Genomic DNA, 10694 nt, shown 5'->3' on the forward strand with positions numbered 1-10694 from the left:
TTGTGGAAAGAGATTTTTCTTGGAGTGACTATAAAAAACTGGGTTTTAGTAAGAAAGTTTTGTGAAACATTTCTGGTGGATGTTGGATTGAAATAACTATGATGCGGATAATCTTCAAGAAACTAATAAGCTTACCATTTTTCCCAATAGGTTTTCTTTGTTTGGTGCTGTTCAAGAAAGTCTGCATTCACTTAGACCAAGCAATCCAGAATAGATTACCCAAAAATGAAGTATTTTATCTTGAAAGAAACTAGGAAGAAAAGAAAGGATGCCAAGTCTGTGTGTGTGTGTGTGTGTGAGAGAGAGAGAGAGAGAGAGAGGGAGAGAGATGAAGAATACCTGATTGTACCTGTTCCATGCCAATTCCTTCCTTTGGGTCTGAACACTGTTCCCTCTTTTGCTGCGAGTGCTTATCACTTGCTTTCTCAAGAGCCATTTGCAGAGCAGTCCAGAGGCAACACTGCTGTCAAAGATGTGCTTGTAGTGTACTCAACCCAGCTTCTGGTTGGAACTTTAAATAGTGCATATATGCCTGCAAATGGGTGAAGGAATTTCGAGGTGGAATCTCCTTTGTTGCTCTTGGCTAATGTTCATGGTTAGCTTTTTCTCTTATGTTACCCTCCACATTTCAGAATCAGAATCTTAAGCTAAATCTCATTTAGATTATACCTAATGAATATAAATATATTTTAGGACACAACATTGAGAAAAACTAGTTGCATGTAATCTATGCAAGAACTCATCTTCATTTTTACTGTCATATCACAACTTTGATTTCAAAATCAATGGAAAAGAAAAGGGAAAACAGCATATTACTCTTGGATTAGAAATACCCTCTTAAATTTTACATGTATTTAGAAACTTGAAACTGGAAGTTCTTGACATTCAAAAATCAAGACAACCCAATCTAATAGGGTAAGATTCAGGCATTGACATTTCCCTTGATACTTCATACTTGTTATTTTGTTAATATCAGAAGATAGGACATTTTTTTGTGAAAACTACCAAATTAAAACCTGTAAAACGATTAACTTCAGCTTCTGTAACACATCATATCTTCACAATATGAGCCGCCATAAAAAGTAGAAATTGAGTAAAAAGAGCAAACAAAACCCCCAAAATATTATTAGGCACGGTATTAAATGGAATCAAGAAATTTCCAGTCTTTAAGATTGCACTATCGTTTTGATGCCTTTTCTAAATTATTAAATATTATTTTTTGAAGTTGGGATCAGCCTACCAAGGCACTCAAGTCCAAGCATCTGTTCCAAAGTTCAGACTCAAGGAACACGGTGGAGTATTCATAAGCCTAATTTGATCATTTTTAAGTGGAGTTTCACATTCCATTCTCAATCTCCCCCATGCCGTTCACTTGTAATCATACAAAATTAAGAGTATCTAAATGAGAGTATTTTTTTAATGGTTAAGGAAGTGATTATTAGTAAATTTATATATTTTTTCTTAATGGTTAAGGATGTTTGAAAAATGCTTAAAGAAAAAGAGAATAAAAATAAAACGACTCTCCCTAATGTGAACATTTGATAGTTACCCTAGCGTTATCCTTTCAATAAAGAGTAATAATTCACATACAGTTTTTGTACAATTAAAAGAATTAGTTGGTTGTAAAAATTAGTTTTTAGTGAAGTGGCACCATCAGATTGGCTGGTAATTCTACTAAAAATAAAATGCAAAATAGTTACATGAACATCTTTATTCTTCCAATCAATTCTGTCTAATGATTGACGAAAGAGGCTATAAAGCATGGGAATAAAATCCTTCCTTCTCTGTATGATTGGCTCTGCTCTTCTATATTTTTAGCTTTTATGTTTCTTTTATTTTGGCACCTCTATCATTAGTACGATGTGGGCCTCGCACCCTGCTCTAGCAAAGCTCTCTCAAAATTTGGGGCTCCGTAAATACGTTATAAGGAAAGAACAAATATTCTGAGATAAACTCTACAATGCAAGAGAAGTAAAAGCATCAAAACCAAACCATATTGAACCCTGTAATATGTCAGGAGGGATGTCCTCCCGTGTCCCATTTGCATTGCCCTCTAATGTGAGATCCATTAAGATATCAGCTAGGACAGATTCCAGACATCAGACATTTACCTCAAAATGTATGGACATCTGAAACTATAAATTGATATAGAGTCAACACTCTCGTTTCTATACACAAGAATGGACAACAAGATTTCCAGCTGTGCCAATGTACTGAAGGCTTGACCACAGATTCTACCATCCACAAGCTCTCCAAAACGGGAAGAAGAAGCAGTAGTCATGCGAAGAGATGGATCACACTTCAATGATCAGGTGGTCATCATCTATTGCTGGGGGTGACAGCGGTGGAACAGCTGCTTCATAATATGCAGCAGATTCAATATCCAATACCTTCCTAATGGTGGCCTGAGACTCTCGGCTTCTACCAATCCTTCTTGAGGGAAGGGATTCAGACGCAACAGCTCTAGATGAGTTACTACCAGAAATGGATGATAAAAATTTGTCCTTTGAAAGAGTCGCTGGGGCAGATGCAATAATAGAGCTGAAGATACCAGACTCCCTCAAGCCTTGTATTATGGCCTGAAACATATAATAAGAGAAAAAGTATTAATTGGAAGATACAAACAAACATGGGAACCCTGCTAAAAATACAACAACAACTACATAATAAAAGTAATATTAATAAATTAACAGAAGCTGCAACAACAAAGAGTTCTTTGTCATTTGGAGGGAATCCTTTCTTCTTTCAATTTATATTTTTAGGGCATAGAATTTCATTATCGGTTTGTCTTCTTTCTCTTCTTTTTTTTCCCTTTCTTAATCTTAAATTTATCTCTTCTCTATTTTTGGTTGATAAATTATGCTTACCATGGGAGCATATATGCGAGTTAAAATACCCTTCCTCAATAGCTTTATTTTTATATCTTTGTCACCCCACACAACATGTTCCTGGTACCTAGCAGCAGAACATAAAGAGAAGAAATATATCAACTCACAAGAAGCAAGGAGGGGAAAAGGAATATGCTCGTGCCAAGAGTTCTTCCAAAAATCAATGAGTTGAATTCAAAGAATTCACAATGGCTTCAGACTGGAAAAGAACATGAAGATAAAGAAAAGAAGAATTTTTGTTTCTCCATTAGAATATATACCACTTCAGCATTTCCTCCTCTGTTGCGGTTGAAGCAATTATGAATGCCTGCAATATATCATGGTTACTTAGTATAATAAAGGCATCATCAGAAGGAAATGCATTCCCTTTATTAAAAAAAAAAAAAAGAAAAAAGAAAAAAAGAAAGGACAACTACTGGCAGCCAGGATTGGTTTGCTTTTTAGATTGCAAAAAATTTATCTTGTAGGTCTTCTCTTTCTAGATTTAAGTCCTAGCAAGGCACACGTACGCAACTCTTAGAGGTCACGTGACAGCTCTGTTGCCCATGGACAAACCATCTGGTTTTTCCATAAAATGCTTTTTTGCGTGTTCCATAATGCTGTCTTGCTACACATTATGCTCATATAATGGTATAGGTCAGAGGAGAAAAACACAGGAAAAAAAGAAAAATCACTAGACTCACAGCTCTGTCAAAATCCAACATAAAGCATCTTTTGACATCCTCCTTTGTAGGCTTGCAACCACACCGATCACGTCTAGAGGTCAAGTCTGAAAACTTGGCATACGTATAGTGCAGAACAGCGGCTTCCTCCAATTTAATTTCACTAGCAGCAATTAAATTAACAAAGTATTGACATCAGCAAGCCAATTATAAAGATGCTGCTTTGTTTATTCTCTATCTCTTTCTTTTTTTTAAAAGTAGTTTATTCTCTGTCTTCCACTATGAAATTAACATACTTTGGGGTTTTCATATAATTGTGCCATCTGTGTGCACCATTGGGACGAAGATGATCTTTAACCCGAGCAGCTGATTTCCCATTTCCATAAGTCAAAAAATAGTTTGGATTGCCACGAGTTGATTCTTTGTACATGCCAAAATATGTGTCCTTTGGAAGATGGTCATAATTCCTCTTAAACATTGACACCTGTTTTGCATAAAAGAACAAGGCGTACATCAAATACCATACAGGTATCCTCAAACATTGCTTTTTTAATCAATAAACAAGAATTTTATTGATGAGAATGATAGGTACCTCAAAGATATACCAATACAATGACACGACATTTTGCTAAACAGTAAACTAAATTCCTAGCACATCTGTTACACCAACTACAGTGTAGATTCTTTTTTATAGGTAAAAGAAAATTTAATTACTGATATAAAAAATAGGCTTAGCCTAAATGTACAGGGTGTATACAAGAGAACAGGGTAGGTTTTTGCTTTTGAATAAGTAATCGAAGATTTTAAACCAACTACAGTGTAGAAAATAATTCTGAGAACACCTGATTACAAATCACTTTCTCTCCATAGTCTGCCCTCCAACAAACCAATGTCACAATATTATTCTTTTCTTTTGAACTCAAACTTTGGGTCCCATAGACAAATCAAATTGTAAAAAGCAAACTAATATAGAGCATTAACTGTTTTACTTTGCTAGTGGGGCTCAATGCAAAAATCCAATTATGATTATACAAATACATAAGTATCAGTAAACGGACAAGAAAATTAAACATTATAAAGATAATTGTTAACAAATTCTATTTTTCTTATAAGTAATAAAAAATTTCATTGATTTTTTTTTTTTTTTTTTTCAGTTTCCCCATTCTGGAGAATCCAAGACACGGGCAGGTTTGGGGCTCAAATGAGACACAAAATTCTTATCTGATCTCATTTCATCCCATCCCAATTCCCAAACATAATTCAAATACAAAATTTTCAAACTAATCTTTACAACTTTTTCAAATTAATTATTACAACTTTCCCAAACTTTCAAATAAAAAATAAAAAACAATTTCAACCTTTTCAGATCCCCAAACAAAAATAATATGATAAAACTATATTCTAACAATATTTTAACTTTATAATATTTTTTATTCAACTTTTTCTCTCTCCTTTCCCAAAACCCAAAAAATACTCAACTCAAATTATCTCATTACTATTCACAAACTATCTTACTACTATTCACAAAATTATCATCTCATCTCACTCTCCAAACCAGCCTTAAGTGCAGGTTTGGTAAGTGAGATTAAAATGTTGGATTGAAATAAAAGTTTAAAATATTATTATTATTTAAAAATTTAAAAAAATTGAATTTAAATTTAAAAAAGTTAAATTATTTATTATATTTTATATAAAAATTTGAAAAAATTATAATTATGAAATAAAAATTTTGAATTGAAATGAGAATTTTGAGTTGAAATATGCTTACCAAACCTAAGGTATGGTTTGGTAGTAAGATGAGAATTTTGAGTTTTAAGATAAAATATTAAAATATTATATTTTAATATTATTATTGTTTTGGGATTTGAAAAAATTGAATTATTTATTATATTTTATATGGAGATTTGGAAAAGTTATAATGATGAGATGAGAATTTTGAGTTTGAGATGAAAATTTTGATGGGCCAAACTGAACCTTAAGATTCCCAAATAAACTTCCGGTACGAGAAGCTTAAAAAACTATGAAAAAAGTCTATTGTGCCTACTTAGTTAGGCATCTTGCCTCTTTGTAAAACTGGCTTTTGCCATCTGTTTTTTATTAATAAAACTTGTTTATTCATCAAAAAAAAAAAACTATGAAAATTCATGCAAGAAAATTTCATAAGATAACAGATTGAGTGGTTGAGTTAGGGGCAAAAAGCTAGTTGGACCTACAAAAGCAACCAAATTGGAGTAAACTAATTTGGCATTTGTTGACTATGATATATGTGTCTAATTCAGTGAAGGTAACTAACAACAACATATATGAATCTACAATTACTTAAAAAGGCCAAGATATATATATACACATTGTCTATTGACCTGTCGTGTTCAATAATCAAATCTACCAGACCAAGAGAAAGCAAGGACAGAGGATGATAAGGGACATTTACCTCAGTGAAAGGTTCCTTAATATCCTCTCGTTCAACACTGCTTTCCTAAATAATACAAATATCTCAATTAGTTATGATACAAGAAACAAATGCCATGCTAACAAGACTACCATGTTCAAACATTGTTTTCTAGCTCTCACTGTATTTTGCCACTTATACAAACTCTTTAACATATCTGAACAACTTCACTCACATAGTTAGGGAAAATAACCATATCCACATTTCCAGGTACATCATGAAGCAACTGCCTCAAGGAATACTCCCGAGCACCAGCTGGGTGTAGTAACTCGTCAGTGTCTAGATGAATTATCCATTCCATACCAGCATCCTGAGGTTTTAATAAGCACAAGAATATGATAGAAAAAATTAAGAGACTTATTTATCAAAAAAAAAAAAAAAACAAAGAAACAAAAACAAAAACAGAGGTATGAGATACTATTTTCCTTACCCGTGCCATTACTATTGCCATCTCCATGTTGAGAGATTGCTTCACAAACAGCTCATAATTGCATGGCTTGTAGAAGAAACTTGAAAGCCATGTCTCATTCCAAATCCGGCTGATGGTACCACAAACAATGGGTAGAAAGATAAAGAATTAAAACAAACAGAATTTATTTTTTATTCTTTTTATAACATGGAACCTCACCAATTCAGACCCCACCCCTGGGGAGTAAACTCTGGATACATGACTCCACCCAAGAAAACCGTATATCAGTTAATCTATAGAAACTCTTAGTACAGAAGAAGCCAGGACATCTGAGTCTACAGCTCGTCCCAAGCCCTCTCTAAAAAGAGACTTTATAAGAAATACTTTAGTAGTTTGGATAAGCTTCTCATATCGAATACTGGAAAATCTGAAGTTACTTGCATCAAATACAACAATAATTTTCCTGGAAGAAAGAAAACAAAGCAAGAAAGAAAGACAGAAAGAAACACATACACCCACACACACAAATGGTCAAAGTGTCTAGAAAGCTAACAAAACATATGAAAGGCAATACCTAAAACTAATAGACAAAGTAACGTGTTTTAAATTTAATAGAATTGACATATATCTATATTTATCTTTTCTGTATTTATCTTTCCCCTCCAAAGTTGTCTAATCTTTGAGGACAGAAGACTGACATACAATAATTTAGAAAAGGTACCCTAAGAACATATTTGATGCAACCATAAAAGTAACAGTCAACAGACCTGTTAGCCTGTTGCTCCTCCAGCTCTCTTGTTCTAAATATCACTTTAACACCCTGAGAAAGCAACACAAGAATCCTGCTTAAAGAGTTTCACAAAATTAAACATAACATAAATCAAAGCAGAACAACTCCATTTAAAAAATAAGCAAATTAAACATACTGAATCAGTCAACACTTAAATTGGCAGAGTAGCAGTTACATATTGACTTACTGGGATAGATTCCAGAACTTTAGACACGTTTGGAGATGCAGCCTTTCCTTCCACAAAAAGAAAAAAGCTTGAGACCCCAATAACCTTGTGATAAAACATCCATGGCAAGATCTGCTCTAAGCCAGCTGATGTACTCGTAGTAATACATATCTGCACATTCAGAAGCAACACTTCACGAGGTTATAAACAATCAAATAATTTAGACACATATAATAGAAAAGCTATTAACATTGCCTCCTACATACATCGAAATTTCCAAAAAGCAAAATCCAAGCTAAGATCAGTCCGATAATCTATAACAGACTCATAATCGAATTCTCAATTCACCAGTATCACGGAATCAAACCAATCACTAATATCGCAAAAAACACAGCAAGAAAATGTCGCCAAAAACCAACCCTTTTGGACACGGATCGGAACACAGCAGCTAAGCCGCCACCAACCATAACACACGAATAACCTCGGTTGAGCTAAGTTCCGACAACCACGAAAAGATAAAGTAAAAGATTCAACACTTTCTGCCGATTTACTTAACCTCGCGATTATCTCAGCAATCAATCAAATGGTTTGCTTTCAGCCACACAACAAATAAACAACCTTAGAATAATGACTAGAATCCAGTCGACAGAACCCCAGAATCATATCAAGCCCAAAATCTGAAGTCTCATTAAGTGCCAAACTTTGCCTCAGAAATCCGAGCAAACAGATCAACCCCAAAAACCAAAATATAACCAAGAGTCAAATGTTTGGTGTTTGATTGGACCAATATTCAAAACTTCCCGTGCACAACACTAGAATCCAAGCCAGAAAGTGCAAAACCTAGAAACACATCGACCTCAAAAAGCGGATAATTCTAGAAGAAGCGAACCTTAGGCCTCAGGTTGGAGCCGTAGTCGAACTTCCAGCCGTGATAGTAGGGGAAAGAAGGGGAAGCACCACGGCCAAGATTGACGCAGTCGGAAGGCGAGGAGTGATGGTTGTGAGCAGCAGGGGAGAGAGTGGAGGTGTCCATGCCGGGGAAGAGGTGTTGAGACCCAGTTGGTGCCCAGCGAGTGGTGGAGTCGGTGATCCCGCCTCGCCATTGGAGCACAAAGGCCAAGGTGGCGAGCGTTAGAGGAAGCAGGGTGAGGAGGAGGAGGAGCTTGGAGGTAAAGGAATTGGAAGGGGAAGCTTGGTTGGAGCGGAGCAGGGCCTGGAGGTTCTGGTGGTTGGGCATTTTGAGTGAGAGAGAGAGAGAGAGAGAGAGAGAGAGGGAGAGACTTGGACAAGGAAGTTTGAACCTCGAAGAAAAGAGTAATACCAAACGACAGATCAAAGAAACCGGCGATGATGAGACACATGACACGCATTCACCTCACCGGAATTATTTATTTCCAGATTTTCATTTATAGTATTCATTAATTATTCTTTCCAAAGGATTGCACAAAAAGTAAAGATAAATGCATTCTAAATCTAATATTGAATTAGTATTATAAAAAAAACTAAAGTTAAATACAGTAGTAGAATGCGTAAATATAATATAATTATTTAAAAATAAAATAAAATTTATTATTAAAAAATTAATTTTTTTATCTGAGTCTCATATTTTTTTCAGAGAAATTACATGGTGTTTACATATTTCACGACTATAAATATATATTATTCGTATTATTAAAGACTTTAAGCACAAGTACTCTTCTAATATTGTAGTTGTTTTGAGGCAAATTTGACAATTCATAATTTGATAAAGTGGTATCAGAGTCTATTTTTTGCTATTAATATTTTTTTTAAAATATTTTTCGCTATTATTAAAGCTAAAAAACAATCATAAAAATAAATGACAAGAAGAAGATAGGCAGAGTACACTCTCTGATCTTTATCGTATGGAAAGTCATTTTCTCCCGTGCTATCATCTTATTTTTATTGGGTGTAATTCATTGCATGATATCTTTTATCGTAGTTATTTATTTTTTTGATAACCTTTGAGTGTGTTGGCATCATGTACATGCCCCATTTTGGCAGTGTGTTTGGCATGTCTAGGTTGTCAAAATCTTATTTGAACGCCTTACGTCGACATTGATTGATATCGTCTTTGGATTTATTGTATTTTGATGCTTGTGATTAATTTGAGTGAGTCTTTGGTGTCGTCATTTCCAGGGAGGAAGATGCTCAGGATCATGAGTTTCTAAACTTCATTATGGATGGAATGTATGATGAGTTACTCAAACTTGAGGGGCAGTCTTTTAAGCATTAATTGAAACAAATCATCTCTGGTTTCATCTGCAGATCAAGACGATGAATGGGAGACAATGAGCCGGAAGAACAAATACAATACACAAACAGTCAAACATGTGCACTGTTATACCATATATTTCCACTCTAGTTTATGGGACGCGTCCCCCAAGCCTAATGCACAATTTGGCATGCTAGTTAACTTTTCTCTAAAACTGCATGAAATACTCAAACGTGCACGTTATATCCAAGGGCTATTTTCAATATTTTTTCATAGTTTTTGCTCCATAAATTCACGATAACCGGTTAAGATCTCCTATTTTCAGTTTTTATTCATAGTTTTTGTACTATTTGTTATGAGTGGAGACAAAACGGTGAACAGTAAATCATGCACCGTTTCCTTCCTTGACATATTAGGCCCCACTTGCAGACACGCACAGTATCTGCAGCAAGTGACGCCTCAGTTCTTCCGTAAATCACTGCACCAAAAAAAATTGTAGGCGGCTTTCTCCTATAAATAGGAGAGAGCTCAAGTGAGGTCAGTGTGCAGCAGAGAAGTGTAGAGAGAAAACAGAGAGTGTGTGCTGCGTGTAGCGCTGTGCAGAGAAGATACAAGAGAGAGTGGGTGAGCAAAGAGAGTTTACAAGAGAGGTTTTTTGTAAAAATTATTTCATAGTGAGATTACAGCAGCTGTAGATGTAGGCAATTGCCGAACCACGTTAAATTTCATCTCTCCTTTATTTAGAATTATCTCTATGTCCGAACAGCTCCCAACAACTGGTATTAGAGCTCTGGTTCGAGTTGTCCGAAAATTCAAGTTGGTCAAAATCAATTTTTGACAACTCCAAGGTGTTCCTCGCGTTGAGACGAATCCGTTGCCATAAACGGAATAAAAAACGGAGGTCGAACGAGCCCACACGCGCCCCTAGAAGATCGGCACGTGCATCTGCTGTAACCCACGCGCCCCACGCGCTCCAGAGGTTGAAGACGCGTGAAGGACACGCGCCCAAGCGCCCCCACGCGCCCTACAGAGGTTCAGCGTGTGTAATACACGCGCCTCACTCTCCCCCGCGCGCACATAGTACTGTAGCGCATGTA

At 35.4% G+C, this 10694-nt stretch overlaps 1 protein-coding gene across 1 annotated transcript; it reads right to left on the bottom strand.

The window, feature by feature from the left end:
- Positions 1-1972: 1972 nt before the first annotated feature.
- On the bottom strand, positions 1973-8700 carry LOC122292542 (glycosyltransferase-like KOBITO 1). The gene is made up of 11 exons (XM_043100943.1): positions 8254-8700; positions 7386-7535; positions 7176-7228; positions 6430-6538; positions 6175-6309; positions 5982-6026; positions 3847-4034; positions 3572-3713; positions 3149-3195; positions 2868-2955; positions 1973-2579 (listed from the first exon to the last, which is right to left on the bottom strand). The coding sequence occupies exons 1-11, from the start codon at positions 8599-8601 to the stop codon at positions 2295-2297; spliced, it is 1590 nt and encodes a 529-aa protein (XP_042956877.1). The 5' UTR covers positions 8602-8700; the 3' UTR covers positions 1973-2294.
- Between the last annotated feature and the right edge of the window lie 1994 nt (positions 8701-10694).

This window comes from Carya illinoinensis, chromosome 13, assembly GCF_018687715.1.
Source record: "Carya illinoinensis cultivar Pawnee chromosome 13, C.illinoinensisPawnee_v1, whole genome shotgun sequence".
In the NCBI taxonomy this organism is placed as follows: domain Eukaryota; kingdom Viridiplantae; phylum Streptophyta; class Magnoliopsida; order Fagales; family Juglandaceae; genus Carya; species Carya illinoinensis.

Coding starts and splice junctions, on each gene's coding strand:
- LOC122292542 (XM_043100943.1), bottom strand. CDS start 8,601: ATGCCCAACCACCAGAACCTCCAGGCCCTGCTCCGCTCCAACCAAGCT. Junction 6,539..7,175: donor GAGGAGCAACAGGCTAACAG/GTCTGTTGACTG, acceptor TGGTACCATCAG/CCGGATTTGGAATGAGACAT. Junction 2,580..2,867: donor CTCGCATATATGCTCCCATG/GTAAGCATAATT, acceptor TATATGTTTCAG/GCCATAATACAAGGCTTGAG.